At 35.1% G+C, this 17,492-nt stretch overlaps 1 protein-coding gene across 4 annotated transcripts in view; it reads left to right on the top strand.

The window, feature by feature from the left end:
- The window catches only part of ATRNL1 (attractin like 1), a 740,103-nt gene that overhangs the window by 179,326 nt on the left and 543,285 nt on the right, over nucleotides 1-17,492 (top strand). For all 4 annotated transcript variants that reach the window (XM_070260546.1, XM_005602549.4, XM_070260536.1 and 1 more), the window contains exon 18: nucleotides 5,595-5,813. In XM_070260546.1, coding sequence (XP_070116647.1) covers nucleotides 5,595-5,813 — 219 coding nt within the window. The remainder of the gene's footprint in view (nucleotides 1-5,594; nucleotides 5,814-17,492) is intronic.

Below are 17,492 nucleotides of genomic sequence, written 5' to 3'. Positions count from 1 at the left end.
GTACAAGGGAGGCAATGTTGCCCTTCTAGACTGGGTACAGGAACAGAGTATTTATTTACAATAATTTGTTAATCTCACATTTTTCTTTGTGTACTTCTCTGTAGGTGTGTTATATTTCACAATAAAAAAAGCCAAAAGGTAGGGGAAAAGGAGCTTGGAAAATTTCCAAGCTCTTATACTCGTAAGAACTTTAAAAATTATTTAGAGTTATGTCTAAGTTGTCTTCTCTGCTCACAAATCTTTCTTGTATTCCATTCCTTCTTTTATTCATCTTTTGGAGAATAGACTTTAGTACTTCTTTGCAAATAAATTTGTCGCTAGTAAACTTTTTCAGTCTTTGCCTGTCTTAAAGTGTATTTTTCATGTTCACTTGAATGATAAAATGGCTAGAATGTGGCGTTCTAAGTAATTCTTTCCTCAGAACTTGTAGCAATCGGTGTTGTGGATGAGAATTCTCATGCCAATTTAATTTTCATTCCTTTGTGGGACATCTTTCTTTTCCCCTTTCTTTGAGAGCTTTTAAAATTTTTCTATCTGTGGATTTAAAAATTTTGCAGTTTGTTTCAATTCAGTTTTCTAGTAATTGATGTGGATTTTTCAGTCTGAATCTTTTCAATCTGAGGAGTAGTTTCTTTTTTTATCTGCTAAAAATGTTCCTACATGTCTTAGATTATTTGTTTTCTTCTATTTACTCTTTTTGGAAATCTTAAAATAGTTGTTTGGATTTCTAGATGTATCTCTTAAATTCACTTGTACTTTCCATCTTTTTGTTTTCTAAGATTCAGATATTTATCCTTTGTTATGGTTTTTTATTTTTATTTGCTTAAAATTCACAAGTTGAAGGAAAGTATATTTTAATATAAACTTTGCCTAACGATTTTTAAGAAAGCTTTGTTAATAACTGGAATTATTAATAATTGATATATTTTAAGTAGTTAGATACTCTGTGAAAATGAATTCCAAGGGGATTATTTAAAGCAATAATAGAAGATTTAGTTCTTAATATATAAAAGTTAAAAAAATGCAATTAAATTAATATAGTGAAAATGGAATAATAAAAAACGTGAGAATATAGTATACATCTCACAAATCTACATTTCTTTCAGTATTTTACAGATTATGTACATACTCAACTTAAGCATTTTTTTTCTTAGCAGTTAGGGAAGGTAATCTTTTTTTTTTAATTAATTGAACTTTAATTTTTAGAGCCATAGGTTCACAGCAACATTGAAAGGAAGGTACAGAGATTTCTCATATATCCTCTGCTCCCACACACGCACATCCCCCACTATCAACATCTCTCACTGAGTGGTGCATTTGTTATAATTTATGAACCTACTCTGGTACATCATTATTGCCCAAAGTCCATAGTTTACGTTAGAGTTTCCTCTTGGTGTGGTCCATTCTGTGGGGTTAGACAGGTGTATAATGGCCTACATCTATCATCATGGATACAAAGTACTTTCATTGCCCTAGAAATCCTTTGTGTTCTGCCTATTTTTCCCTCCCTTACTCCTTAACTCCTGTCAATCACTAATCTTTTTACTGATTCCGTAGTTTTGCCTTTTCCAGAGTGTCATATAGTTGGGATCATACAGTATGTAACCTTTTCAGATTGACTTCTTCACTTAGTAATATGTATTTGTTTCCTCCATGTCCTTTCATGGCTTGATAGCTTGTTTATTTGTCAAGCTGAATAATATTCCATTGTCTGGATGTACCTCAGTTTGTCTACTCACCTACTAAAGGACATCTTCATTGCTTCCAAGTTTTGGCAGTTATGAATAAAGCTGCTATAAATATCCATGTGTAGGTTTTTGTGTGAACATAAATTTTCAGTTCATTTAGATAAATACCAAGGAGTGTGTTTGCTGGATCATATGTTAAAAGTATGTTTACATTTGTAAGAAACCATCAAACTGTCTTTCAAAGTGGCTGTATTTTGTATTTCCACCAGCAGTGAATGAGAGTCCCTGTTGCTTCACAATCCACATACTCGCCAGGAGTTGTTGTTGTCAGTGTTCTGGACTTTGGCTGTTCTAATAGGTGCATAGTAGTATCTCACTGTTGTTTTTTTTTCAGTTGCGTATCAATGACATATGATATGGAGTATCTTTTCATACTTGCCATCTAGATTTTCTTATATGTTTTCTTATAGGTGTTTTATAGTTTTGATTACATTGACTGTCTGTTCCTGCATGCTGTCAAATTTATCCATTAGAGCCCTTAGCGTATTAACCATAGTTGTTTTAAATTCCTGGTCTAACACTTCCAACATTCTGCCATATCTGGTCTGATGCTTGCTCTGCCTCTTCAGTTGTGTTTTTTACCTTTTGGTATGCCTTGTAACTTTTTCTTGGTAGCCAGATATGATGTATGGGTTAAAGAAACTGCTGTGAATAGGCCTTTACTGATGTAGAGGTGGGGTGAGGGGAGAGGGCAAGTATTCTACAGCTCTGTGACTAGGTTTCAGTCTTCTGGTGGCTCTGTACCCTGTACTGTGAACTTCACCACTGCTTCTCAGTCTTTGTCCTCTCTTAGGTGGTACGGGATGGCTGGAGGGAGCTGGAGTTGTGTATTTCTCTTCCCCCATGTGGAAGGGGAGAGAGGGCTGGAGTTGGGTATTTCCCTTTAATGAGGTCAGTTAGGCTCTGATAAACCACCAGCAGTTTAGGCTCTCTTAAATAGTTTTTCCAGGTCTTGTTAAGAAGAAAAGAATGCTCTGGCATATTTCAAAATAGTTCCTTTTCCCCTCTCCCGCTGGAGCACAAGGTAGTTTGTCTTTGATATTCACTGTGAGGACCTGGCAGAGCTCCTGGAGATAAAACTCACAAAAGTGTGGGGGTTCCCTGTGACTGGCTCCCCCCAGAGATTTTTGACTCTCAAGAGTTGTCCACACTGAGCCTCCAGCAATTTGGCAGTTACAGTCAGGTTTTCTTACCCTAGCACTGTTTCCCACAGAGGTTTCTGCTTTGGTAAATTGTGATTTTTCTGTATCCTCCTGTCTGTCTCTCCAATTTTCGGGGCTGTGGTTTGCCTTGTGACCTCAGTTCTCTGATCGATCTAAGAAGAATTGTTGATTTTTCAGTTTGTGATGCTTTTTACTTTTTTTGAGGCTGGTGTGGTGACTTCCAAGCTCCTTGTGTGCCGGACTGGAAACTGGAAGTCTCCAGTAATCACTTGATGACATAATTTCTTACAGATTGATATTTCAAATTCTTACACACTTCAAAAACCATATTGAATATTTTATAATATTTCAAAAAGCCAAAAATAAATAAAATCAAATAGAAATGATTGCTCTAGTTACTTATAGTTCATACATAGTCTCTATACTATCAATAACTTAGGAAAAATAGTACACCCTACAAAAGTCTTTTCTGTATTACTGTTTTCTGTAAGAAAAAGAAACATCATTAGAGTCTGTCAGTTTTTGAGCCACCATTAAATACCAATGAATGAATTTTCTGTTAATCTTTCAGCAATGCATGTTGCTCTCCTTTCTTGAGCAAAAACAAAAACATTCCCGTATGTACTAGTTTCATATCTAAAATAAAATCTGAGAATAGAATGTTGCTCTTAACATGACATTTTGTAACTTGTTATTAAAGCCTGAAATCGAATAGATAAACAAAACTAAAAGATTAATAGTTTGTCGTTTAGTCAATGCAAGAATCCCCAGATTCTTTCGTTTAAGATTTCCCCAGCTGTTTGAAAAGCATTAACAGGAATGTTGTCTTTGAGAATAGTTTAGATTTAACTTGTATGTACTGCTCTTTCAAGACATTTTATTGGTTATCTTTCCTTAAAAGATAGTCCTAAAATAAAATATACTTTCCTAGGAGATATCTATAGGCCGTAAATATAAAATTAGATTTATTCTGGGTGAGACATAGTAAAGATTTACTTCAATTCATCAGATGATAGTAAATAATTGGAATTTCAAGATAACTTACCTAATTTGATATTTTCCATTATTTCCCATTGATTTCATAGCAACCCAATCTATTTTTGAATGTAATTAAAATAGCCTAGTCAACAATACTGTGGGCTAGCTACTATAATACATATAAGAAAAATATTTCAAAGCAAGAAAGCTAAAGAAGGGTATGGTAATATGTGAAATGTTCAGTTATTGAGGGTAAATGATGAGTCATTTAACACTGTACTTCTGAAAAAACATAAATTTCAAAAGGAAGTATGTTCTTGTCAATCAATTGTTTATCTTCAGGGTTAACATTCTCTTGTCTTCAATGACTCAAAGAATATTCTTCCTTTTAAAATTTGCTATTGAGGAAATATAGGAGATGGTACTTATTTTCTACCTTCTTATATCCAGTCTCTGAAATGCTCAGCATGCAAAAAATTCATAACAATAAATCATATTGTAATTGCTGGATACTTTAATCCATGTTCTGTTATCTCCTCGCAGCCTCACAGTCCACTATATTGAGTTCCTGATGTTCACTGAGAAGCTTGTGTACTTGTTTGCAGCAATATGAAAAACATTTTTATTTCCAGTAATATTAAAGTATTGAATGGCAATTAAGTCATTACCACCACAACAATGAAATTGAGTCTGTCAGAAATCTACCACTTTTTCCTCCTTTTAAGGTTTTTCTAGCATGTGACTAGAAAACATCATTCATGGAGTCTTATACCTATGTTGATATCTTCTGTCGACAAACAATTCCCAAGACGAAGCGTGCCTTTTCTAGAAAGACATCAGCAAAAGTAATTAAAGAAAGTCTCAGTCCAATATAGGATACTCTGATTGTGAATTAAAAATTGAAAACATCACATAGCAACTATTGTGAATGCGATAGCAGACTATAATCTATTCATCCTTGGAAAAGGCATCACAGTGTTCATAGGCTTTGTTGAGACTCATAGGTTATACATCAGTTAAACAAAAAAGACTGAGCTTCAGTGAGTGAGTCTGGGAATGTTACTCTGCAGCCCTGAAAGTCAGAGCCTGTGCTGCTGGTTGCCTGGCTGAGGCAGAGTATCCAGTCCCCGTGTTCCCATTCAGTTTGGCTTTTTGGGTGAGATTGAGTTTATTTGTCACATGATAGCCAAATGCTAGTATCTTCCACCCTTGGGAAGAGCGCCATCAATGAGAGGCAGTCCAAATGGGGCTCAGCCATCTCAACGAATGGGCATCACTTCATTGGACGTTCAAGGCAGATGCAGAGGTTTTCCTTGAAGGCCCTCACTAGGCACCACAAGAACAGCTCACACGGCTCTACATCACAGACTGTGGTAAATGTGGTCTGTAGGCCCCTGGATCAGCTCCCAAAAGGTCCTAATACTGGCAGAGTTCTCAGGAGTCTTTAAGTGTTCACTTCATTTTTGTCCACGTCATGGTTACCACACCTTTTCTCACCCTCAAGTCAGTCCCTTTATCTCCTCTTTGTTCATCCTGTATGTTTTATTTGCCTTAAGTAATTGCTATTTCTTAGGTAATATTAAGAAATGTTTATATTGACAACCTTTTACTGTATTTTTTCAGATCATATTAATTTTTTCCATTAGCTTACAATTCTGTTTGAATATAAAGTCATATAACATATTTGTTAATGTTCCACATGCAGCTCAAAATTGTTCTGGATTGAGAACCTGTGGACAATGTTTGGAACAGCCTGGATGTGGCTGGTGCAATGATCCTAGCAATACAGGAAGGGGACACTGCATTGAAGGATCTTCACGGGGACCAATGAAGCTTGTTGGAATGCACAGTAATGAGATGCTTCTTGACACCAGTCTTTGTCCTAAAGAAAAGAACTATGAGTGGTCCTTTATCCAGTGTCCAGGTAATAAAAATGTGATGAAAACAATTTCAGTGTCTGCTTGAGGAAACTAAAAATGATTTTTCATTTTTTATAATAAAGATAAAGAAAAAAATAATGAAAAATGAGATTCAAATTTCAAAGATAAAAAAATATTCTTTCCTAAATCCATCTCCGTTGTGTAGTTGGTATTCTGTTTGGAATCATTAAATAGGCTAAGCCAGATGCGTGGCATATAGTTATTAGAATTGTTTTCCGGTGAATTGTTAAGAGGAAAAAATATTGGCTTTATGCCAATTCTCTACCTCGTAGTATATTGTTCATAGTATTATTATATCTTAGAATTCAAAGGCAGCTCAGAAGATCTAGTCAAACTTCATGCTAAGTATGGGAATGTTCTCTATAATATCTGTGATGGAGTCAGCTGGCCTCATTTTGAAAGCTGCCATTGGTATTCACTACCATTCAATTTTAAAGGTCAGTAAAATTTTCAGGGTTTTTTCATAGGAAGTCTGTTCTTATGCTGAATAAAATCAACCTTCTTGAAAAATTAATTTATTTAATATACTTTTATTGAGTGCCTACTATGTGCCAAGGAGTGTTTTAGATGCTACCGACACACAATTAACAAATTAGACTGAAATCACTGCATTCATGGAGCCTGTATTGTAAATAAAATTAATAAGATCAATTGTACACACACATGCATATTTGAAGTTAGATGGTGATAAGTGCTGTTAGATAAATAAAGCAAGCAAGAGGGTAAGGCTCACAATTTAAAATAGGGTGGTGAGAGAAGATCTTACTCAGAAGTAACACTAAACACCTCAAGTAGATGAGGGAGTTAGTCATGGGGATATCTGGGGAAAGAGTGTTCTAGAAGAGGTAACTGCTTCACACAAGGACTTGGGTGAGATGAACCTATTTATTTGGGAGGTGAACCTAGGAAGCACAAGTGAGGGAACGGAAAGTTTCAAAGGGAGACAAGCCAATAATATATGCCTTATTAAGCTGGCTACTACCCTGGGAAATTTGGACTCAGACCACTAGGGATCTAAGAAGAACCATGTAGAATGCTCCTCAGAGTTAATCCACTGAGGGACTGGGAGGGTGGGGCATTTATCCACTAACTCTCATCCCCCATTGGTGGAGTGATGCCTCTGAGGGTATTGTACTTCTGAGCTATGCCAGCATGTCTGATTAATAGCTTTCCCTGGCACCAGTGAAAATTCTGAGGCAGAAAAGTAGAGAGAGAATGCAGAACTTGCTTTCGGGGTGTGAGACACTGACAGTGTGCTGCAGTGAAACCAGATGGACTGAGGAGATATGGCACAGGGTGCAACAGGACCTGCTACGTAAACTTTGAAATATATGAAAAGCAAAAAAGGAGCACACTACTGATTCACATAACATGGCTGAATCTTAAATACATTTTGCTTACTGAAAGAAGCCAGACCCAAAGGCTACATGTTGTACTGTTTCATTTATAAAACAATCTGGAACAGGAATACCTATGGGGATGGAAAACAGATCAGTTATTTACCAGGAGTAGTAAAAGGTATGGACTGACCTCAAGAGGCCTCACAATGGAATTTTTTGGGTTATGGAACTGTTCTGTACGATGCTATAGTAATTCATACATGACTATGCATTTGTCAAAACCCATGTTGTATACCACAAAGGATGAACTTTTCTGAATGCAAATTAAAAAAGTCAAGCAGGATGTCGTGGGATCCCAGGATGGAATGCAAAACTGTGACAAGTAAATTTAACTGTAGTATGTGTGCCATAACTTCATTAAAAAAAAAAAAAGCTAACTTAAGTAGCTTTGGAAAACAGTGTTTGACTAGATACTGTAAAGCTAAAGAAAAAAATGCAGTATATAAATATTGGGTTCTGGTTAGTAAATTTTTTTCTCACATGGTGTGGGTTAACAATTTTTACAAAATTTTATATGTTTACTAGGTTTGGGCAAATAAGTAAATAAATTGTGTTTAATGTGAGCCAGGTTTCCCACTGTCAGAGAAAGAGGTTAAAAATAAGCAAGGAGTGAAGACAGCAAAGAACCCTGTGGTATTGAATTAGAGTCTGAGATAGCATGAATTCATGTTTATTTTAATATATATATATATACACAGAAGTAAATATAGTTATGTGTGTACACATAGGTTAGTATATATACATATATCTCCTAGCTCTGTTTGCTGAGGGGGCCTAGAAGCCATGACACCCCAATAGCAATGAGCACATCCAGTGCCCACATCTTAGTTTCTAAATATTGTTTTCCAGTGAAAGGAACCAGGGCACCTTGGGGAAATGGCTCATTCCAGGGCTGGAGCAGGAAGAATACAAGATGAACCTGGAGTGTTGGTTAGTGCCAGAAAGTCAGAAAGTGCCCCAAAAAAGAACAACAACAAAAAGGGGCTGAGATCATGTGAAAGGGACATAGAGCCAACCTGGAAGTGTTCTCAATGGATCAAATCTGGGCAAAAAATGAATAATGACTGCATTGGATTGTAACCCAAAGAACAGAATATATGTCCATGATTCTGTACTGGTTTAAATGACCAAATAAATATTAAATGGGTGAGAATGGACAAATATTTCTTACAGAAAAATTCCAAGTAATAAATATAGAAAGAATGAAGGCAATAAAAAAATCACTATTAGAACCCCACAGTAATAATTGCTGTAATAACCCACTTAAGAATGTTGAAATTAGTGGGTGAAATTTTAAGGAGATGCAGGATATTTGCGTAGCTTCAATGTGTCTCCCTCAAAAATATTTATTAATTGCTGTGGTGGTTTTAACATATGTCCACAAATTCTTGGACACTTCTTCAACTAGGAGGTGGAGCTTAATTTCTCTCCCCTTGTGTGTGAGTTGAATGTAGTGACTGACTTCTAATGAATAGAGTATGGAAGTGGAAAAATTATAACTTTACAGTGGAGAAAGCAAGTAGACATCATCTTAACCAAGGGATCTAGGTTAACTACACCAATAATAAGTCATGTTAATATCGTGTATCTCCTGACATGATGTGGTAAGAAGGGCATTTCACTTCTGTGATATTCTTCCCCCAAATCTATAACCCAGTCTAGCCATGACCAAACATCAGACAAATCCAAATTGAGGGACATTCTTCAAAATACTTGACCAGTGCTCTTTAAAACAATCAAAGTTTTGCGAGAGAAGGAAAGACTGAGAAACTGTCACTGATTATAAGAAGCTAAGGACATGATAACTAAATGCAATGTGGTATCCTGGATTGAATAGTGGAACAGGAAAAGGACAATTTGTGGCTAAACGGGTGAAATCCAAATAAAATCTGTATGAGTTAATAGTATTGTGCCAATGTTAATTTCTTAACTTTGATAAATATGCCCATGATTACATAAGATATTAACATATGGGGAATCTGGATGAGGGTACACAGGAATGCTCTGTACTTTTTTTGCAATTCTTCTATAAATCTAAAATTATTTCAAAACAAAAATTTTTTAAAGACATGGCAGTTTAGAAAAATAGACAAAAGAAACTTCTAGAAGTGAAAAATGTAGTCACTGAAACTAGAAATTTAATGGATGCATTAAATAGCAGATTAGACATGGTAGAGGAGATCATTACCAAACTAGGAGATAAATATGAAGAAATAATTTGAAGTACAGGAGGAAAGAGATACAGATAAAATGATGCAAAATATCAAAAAGAGGTTAAAGACTGTAAGGATAGAATGAGAAGTTCCAAATATACCTAATAGGAGTTTCAGAAGAAGAAAATAGAAAAAAGAGAGAGGAAATAATTAAAAATATTGTCATGCAATGGGGATATTGACATACATACAACTAGTGCCATCTTTTCAAAATATAAAATAGAAAACCCTATTTTGTTAAGTGTATGTATCTTGTTATTTGGGTTTAAATAGGGAAACTCTTATGAGAAGTAGAAGAGTGCATATGATTTCCCAAGCTCACAATATGTGAAGAAAGTTGTGTTTAGACCACCATTTTGGAAGAGAAGGATACAGATCCCACAATGCTCTACAATTTTTTAGGAATGAGGCAGGAAATATCTATGGGACATGAGGGATCAGTGTTTCCTAGTCAAGAAACTGACATTTTTAATTAACGATGCCCTCTGGAATTCTGTGATTGATTTCCTACCAGTTTTCCATTGAGCATTCAGAAAGCAAGAGGAAAAAAGGATAAATAATTTTTTATGACTGCAGCTATCAACTATGATAGATCTATAGTGGTTAAGACAGTGTGGAATTGGTATATGAATGGACAGATACACCAGTGAAAGACATAGAAACAGATCGATGTATGTAAGATAACCTGATTTATGACAAAGATAGCACTGCCACTGCAATGGGAAAAAGGATGGCCTTTTCGGTGACTGATGCTGGGTGACTTTGATATCTGAAAAATTGTATCTCGAGCCCTACCTCATATTATGCAAAGTATTAATCCCAGATATATCGTGGATCTAAATGTGAAGGCTAAAAAAGCACAGTTTCTGGTTGTCAGTGACTTCTTAAACAGGACACAAAAGATTAACCATACAAGAAAATATGGTAAATTGTATTCTATTAAGATTAAGAAATTCTATTCATGACAAAAGAAACATTTAGAAAGCGAACAAAGCAAGCTATAGCATCAGAAAAGATATTTACAATACAAATATCTAGTAAAAATCTCATTTGAAATTGAGATTTATTACAAATCAATAATAAAAAGACAACACAAATGAAAATGGGCAAGAGAGTTGAACAGGTACATCACAAAAGAGAATATTCAAAAGGCCAATATGTATCTGAAAAGGTGCATAACTTTTTCAGTCATGGGGGAAATTGCAAATTAAAACCACAAAATGATGCCACTAATTACCTACCAGAGTTATTTAAAAATAAAAAAGATAATTTTAAGTGTTAGCAAGGGTGTCCAGCAAGTGGAAATCTCATATACTGCTTCTTGAGAGCCTAAATGATATAGACACTTTGGAAGACAGTCTAGAAATATCTATTAAAGCTGAACAAACGCATACCCTATGACTCAGGGATTCTGTGTCTAGGCCAGTGGCTGATAGACTACATTCTCCTGTGAAATTTAGCCTGTGGCTTGTTTGTATATGGCCCATGAACAAGAGGGATTTTACGTTTTTAAAGGGTTGAAAACAAGAAAGAGGAAGAGGAGGAGGGAAGGAATGGAGAGAAAAGGAAGAAAGAAAGGAAGCAAAGGAAAGGAAGAAAAGAGGGACACAAGGGTAGAATTTTTGACCGAGCCTGTGTGCGCCCTCAATGTCTAGAATATTTACTGTTTGGTCCTTTCAGAAAACATTTGCTGACTCCTGGTTTAGGCCCAATAGACCCAATAGAAAGCATTGCTATGTTCACTTGGAAGATATATAAAAGAATGTCCAGAGCAGCACTATTTTAATAGCTCCAACCTGGAAATCATCCAAATGTTCATCAACAGATGAATAAAGAAACTCATAGTCCACACAATCGGATACATAATGTGAGAATGATTAAACTACATCTACATGCAACAGTGTGAATGGTTTTCACCAATATAATGTTGAGAGGAAGAAGCCAGACACAAGGGAAGACATGCTCTATGTTTCAATTTACTCTGTGTTAAAAACAGGCAAGACTATTTTGTGGTATTAAAGATCGTGGTAGTGGTTACTTTTGGAGGACAGGGCCTAGTGACTTAGGGTGCAGGTCACAAAGGAATTATTTTATTTCTGAGTTTTCTTGGATTGGAGTTTTAAATATTAATTTTTCTCCATTTCTGACCTTCTTTATTTCTTTCTAAATCACCTTTTCACTTTCTTGGTTGCTGTTGTGCCTTCCTTTAATGCCTCGTTAAATTGTCAGGGGAGTCTGTTCTCTCTTGGGCATCTTATAATTCAGTGTCCTTTTCTGAGGCTTTTTTGTTTTTCCTCTCTCTCCTTAGTGTGGTCAGCTCTCCTTTCATTTCTTCCTTTTTTCTGTCCGTTTCTATTCTTGATATTTGAATTTCTGACTTAAGGTGGTTTTTTAAACTCCTCAAATGCTGGTTTGACTATGTTTATTCTGTTTGGAGAGCTGTCTTACAGTCTCCCACTTCACGGTTGTATTTTTCAGGGGAATTTTCAACAGTTAAGGTATGTTGGATCTGGTTTTCTGATTTTTTAATAAGAACTCTGTATAGGTTCTTTTTTTTTTTTATTTTTGTGGCAGTGGCATAGTTTATAGGATACCTAGTTTTATGGAGCTCTCTTTTTTTAGAATAGCGAAGTTTTGGTGGTCAAGGTAAGGATACTGGGTCCTCTGAATTTGTGGCTTTCTTTTTTTGTTGCAAGAATTTAGTTTTCCCACTTTATTTCTTTATCCTTTAACCATTTGGTTGCCAAAGCCACCTCTCTTTTACTTTGTGCTTTTTTTTCCTCCACAAAGCTATACTCAAGACTGCTACTTCGAATTGTGCCTGTGTTTAAGGCCTTTTCTTATATATGGTGCTCTGATCTACAATGACACTGATTTTGTATTTTCATAGTTAGGATAGACTTACTCTTTCTAGAGTAGGTTTTATATCAACTTTAGACTTGTTGCTAGCCCCCTCTTCTTTCTTCTCCTGGTTTATGTTAGTGAGGACTTGTTCATCACAAAATCTTGCAGTGGGATGGAAGCATATGAAGTTGCTTCCATGGGTTTTTTGTTTTTCTGTTGTTGATTATGATGATGGCATAGTTTGGGGTAATTTCCTTTTTTCTGTCTTTTTCTTTTCTGGAGGACGTATCGGGAGATGTAGACCTAGGCAGCCGTCACTGTCTTCAGTTAGCAAGTTTTATCTTGTTTCTTCATGCTATTATAAATGGAATTTCAAAGATGTTAATTTTCTAGTTATTTGCTATTTTATAGAAATTCAGTTTAATACATTGCTCTTGCACTACGTGACCTTGGTGACTTCATTTTTTCCATTCTAGTACTTTCCTTATAGATTCCTTAGGATTTTCTTCAAGTTGCCTAACAGTAAACACAGTGTTGTTTTTTTTTTTCCTTTCCAAATCATGCATTTTTTTTTTCTTTCCTTATTGCACTGGCTAGAAGCTACAGTACAATATGGGATGGAGCTAGTGACAGTGAACCTTAGTCTTAGTTGGAAAGTATTTAGCCTTTCACCTTTAAGTGTGATGTTCACTGTTGATTTTTCATAAATGTCTTTATCAGCATGGCAAATTTCCCTTCTGTTCCTGGTTATTTGAGGTTTTTTTGTAAAAATCATGAATAGATGTGTAATTTTTCCAAAGGCATACATCTATTGAGATGATCATATAATTATTTTTTATTTTAGTTGTTAATATGCTTGTTATATTGATTGATTTTCAAATGCCAAACCAATCTTGCATTCCTGGAATAAACTTCATTTGCTCTTGGTGTGTTATCCTTTTACTGTATTGCTGGATTCAATTTGTTTAAATTTTGCTAAGTATTTTTGCATTTAAATTGATGACGATGTTTGTCTGTATTTTTCTTTTCTTAATGTCTTGTTTTTTCCAATCTCAAGAGTTGAGAAATATTTCCTCCCAGGGAATTTATCTGTTTCATCTAAGATGTTATTGACAGACATGTGTTCATATTATTTGTTATTATCCTTTTACTCTCAGTAGGATCTTTAGTGATAGCCTCTTTAATTCTAAATATTGATAATTTGTGTTTTTTCTCTTGACCAGTCTAGCTATAGGTTTGTTAGTTTTCATTGATCTTATAAATAGCTTTTCTTTATATTGATTTTTCTCTATTGTCCATTTCATATTTTATTAATTTCTCCTCTTTAATTTTTCCTTCTTTTTGCTTACTTATAGTTTAATTTGCTCTTCTTCTAGTTATGTAAGGTGGAAACTTAGCTAATTGAGATGATAAATTTTTTTCTAATGTCAGCATTTAGTGTTATAAATTTTCCTCTAAGAACTCCTTTTGATTAGTATTTTTATGATGTCTATTTCCATGTTTTTACTTTAAGCTATCTATATTTAAAGTATGTTTCTTATGGATAATACATTATTAGGTGTTTCTGTTTAATTCACTTGATAGTGTCTACCATTAAATTAGAGCATTTGGGCCTTTAAACTAAACGTATCTACCGATATGGTTTGGCTTAAATTTCCATCTGGTTATTTGTTTTATAGTTTTCCCATCTGTTCTTTCTTCCTGTTTACTTCTTTTTCTGCCTTCCTTTAAATTAATTGAACATGTTCCATGGTTAATTTTATTTTATTTATTGATTTATTCAGTATGTTAGCTTCTTTTTTTGTTTGCTCTAGGTTTTTTACGTTCATCTTTAACTTGTCACAGTTGACATTTATGTGATAATATACTCAACATATCGTGTAAGAACCTTATTACTTTTAAATATGTTATGAACCATACAGTACACTTCTATTACTTTTGCTTTAAATGGCAAGTTATCTTTTAAATATATTTTTAAAATAAAAGAGAAACTTTATCTTCAAGCAAAAGTAGAGTAACAGTGAGTAGGATGGCCGATTGTCCTGAGTACCCAGGACTGAGGGGTTTCCTGGGATGTGGGACTTTCAGTACATAAACCAGGATAGTCCTAGGCAAACTGGGGTAGTTGGTTTCTCTAACAGTGCCTCAGTTTAACTGCCCCCAACCTGAAACAATTAAGAAATGGGACAAAATAGACGAAGAACAGTTCTCAAGACGTTGGATATCAGACAAGGAAGGCCAGTGATCCCTCAGAGATGGGAGCCCAATGAGGTGAGCCCTACCACTGTCCCAGGTTTATGGCTGAAGACACTTTGCGTGAGGCAGTGCAGTCAGGGAACACAGGTAGAGTTTGGTGGTTGCTCTGAGTTGAGGAGGTGGAACTGGGACTCTGAGGAGGTCTAGGCAGCTAGATTTCCTGGGAAGATTACCAAAGAAGGGAGACCTGCACAGAGAGAGAACTGCGGAGAACTGCAGAGGGGTGCCCCATGAGTATTCAGCTAGAAAATAAGTGCATCATTGTATAAAACTCCTTGAGTCTGCAGAAAGAACTATTTGAAAGGAATAAAAGGAACAGACACCAAATAATTCACAGGGCTGGGAATTGTCTGCTTTGAACAGCTAGAGTGGAAAACCTCATTAATCATTGGGCATTGGGTAGAGTACTCAGAAGGAATTTGCTTTACTTTTGTGGCAAAATTTGTACTAGACTAAATGCTGCACTGATCCTGTGTAACATGGCCAGAAGGATCAAACTGTTTTCAATTAACTTAGCTACATTCCAGAACAAAGCTAAAGAATATTTATAGGAATACAAAAATATTCAGCACCCAAAATGTAATATTTACAATTCACAGTGTCTGTCATCTAATAAAAAATTAGTGTGTATGCAAAGAAGTAGGAAAATATGGTCCATAATGAAAAAGAAAAACCAACCTAGAAATGAAATAGATGTTACAAGTAGACAAGGATATTGAAATATTATAAATATATTCCCTATATTTCAAAAACTAAATTAACTATTGAACATGTTAAGTAGAGTCACAGAAAACATAAAAAAGATTCAAGTAGAGTTTATAGAGATGAGAAATATGAGATGAAAAATGAATGGGATTAATATCAGATTAGATATTGTAAAAGTAAAGAGTATACTCAGAGACAAGCAATAGGAAGTAGCCACATCAAGCACAGAAAGAAAAATAACTGAAACAAAATGAGCAGAGCATCAACAAATTGTGGGGCACGTGGCCTAATATTTTCGCAACTAGATAGTCTGAAGGAGGAGAGAGAAAGGACATAGAAAAATCGGAAGAAATAATGGCCAAAATTTTTCCAAATTTGAGAAAAACTATAAATCCATAGAGGCAAGAATGTTAATGAACCTTGAACACAAGAAACATGAGGGAATATACACCAATGCACATAATAATCAAATTGCTTAAAACCAATGATAAAAAGATAAAAACAGCCAGAGAAAAAAAACTCAGTATGTACAGAGGAACAACGATAAGTCTGAGATCAGATTTCTCATCAGAAAAAATAAAAGTCAGAAAGCAGTGGAGCAACATCTTTAAAAAAGCAAAAGGAAAAAAGTTAACTAAGAATTCTTTACTTAGTGATAATACCTTTCAAAAGCAAAGGTAAAATAAAGAGCCTTTTAGACCTAGAAAAACGATAAGAATTTATTACTAGTGGACCTGTTGTCCAAGAAATGTTAAATCAGGTTCTTCAAGCAGAAGAAAAATGGTTCTGGATATAAACCTGATCTACACAGAGGAATCAAGGACAAAGGAAATGGTAGCAATATAGGCTAAGACTTTTTCTTAATATTTCCATATCTAAAAAAGGCAATCAACCGTTTTAGGTAAAAATGACAACAATGTGTTATGGGGTTTAATTCTTATGTAGAAGTAAACTGTGTGACAGTAATAGCTCAAAGGCCAAGGGAAGAGAAATGAAAGTATACTGTTGTGAGATTTGTCTACATTGTGTGAAGTGGTATATCACTTGAAGTTAGACTGCGATAATTTGTAGATGTATATTCTAAAGCCTGAAATAACTACTAAAATAACACAGAGCCTTAGCCAATAAGCCAAGAAAGTAGATGAAATGAAATAATAATTAATCCAAAAGAAGGCATAACATGGGAAAAAGAGCAATATGGAACAGATGGGACAAATAGTTAAGTAATAGCAAAATGATAGATTTAAGATTTAATCTCAGTTATTTCAATAATCATGGTAATGTAAAAGATCTAATCACCCCAATATAAAGACTGAGATTTTCATATTAGCTAAAAAAGCCAGACCCAACTATAGGCTGCCTATAAGAAACCCGCTTAAAATATAAAAACACACATATTTTAAAAGTAAAAGAATGGAAATAGATATACTAAGCTAACACAAGACAAGAGAAAGCTGAATTGGCTACATTAATATCAGACAAATAGATTTCAGAGCAAAAAATATCACCTGGAATAAAGGGAGTTATTTCATAAAGATAAGTGGGTAAGTTCATCAAGAGGACATAACATTCCTAAACATTTTCACCTAATCACAGACTTTCAAAATAGGTGAAGGTTTAGTGGTGTATGACAAGGATCCTCTTAATTTCCATAGATTTTTAGGTTACTGCTTTCTACTTTGATTTGTGTAGCTGCCACCATACTAGTTTGTTTTTCTCTCACTGGTTTATTTTGGAGAGTGTATTAGTTTTCTATTACAGCATAACAAATTACCACCCACTTAGAGGCTTGAACAGTACCGATTTATAGGTCACAGTTCTGTATTTCAGATGTTGGGGCATGGCCTGGCTGCTTCTCTGCTCCAGGTCTCAAAGGCTGCTATCAAGGTGTCAGTGAGGCTGAGTTTGGAAGCTCTGGAGAAGAAAATGCTTCCAAGCTCATTCCGGTTGTCGGTGGAGTTTAGTTCCTTACAGTTGTAGGACTGAGGTGTCTGTTTCCTAGTTGACTCTTAGCTAGTGACCACTTCAGCTCCTAAAGAACGCTCACATTGTCTCCCACATGCCCTCCTCCATCTCTAAAACTAGCAATGTAGAATCTTGAAAACTCACATGGGATCTCTCATACTTTGACTCTCTTTCTTTAAGTAGAGACCGGTTCCTTTTAAGGGATCATCTGATTGGGTCCATCCAGGATGATCTCCATTTCTTAAGGTCAACTGTGCCATGTAACATAACCTAATCATCA

The sequence above is a fragment of the Equus caballus genome, chromosome 1 (genome assembly GCF_041296265.1).
Source record: "Equus caballus isolate H_3958 breed thoroughbred chromosome 1, TB-T2T, whole genome shotgun sequence".
NCBI classification, from domain to species: Eukaryota; Metazoa; Chordata; class Mammalia; order Perissodactyla; family Equidae; genus Equus; species Equus caballus.
Note: the sequence above shows the minus strand (reverse complement) of the source record. Positions and strands in the feature narration are given on the sequence as shown.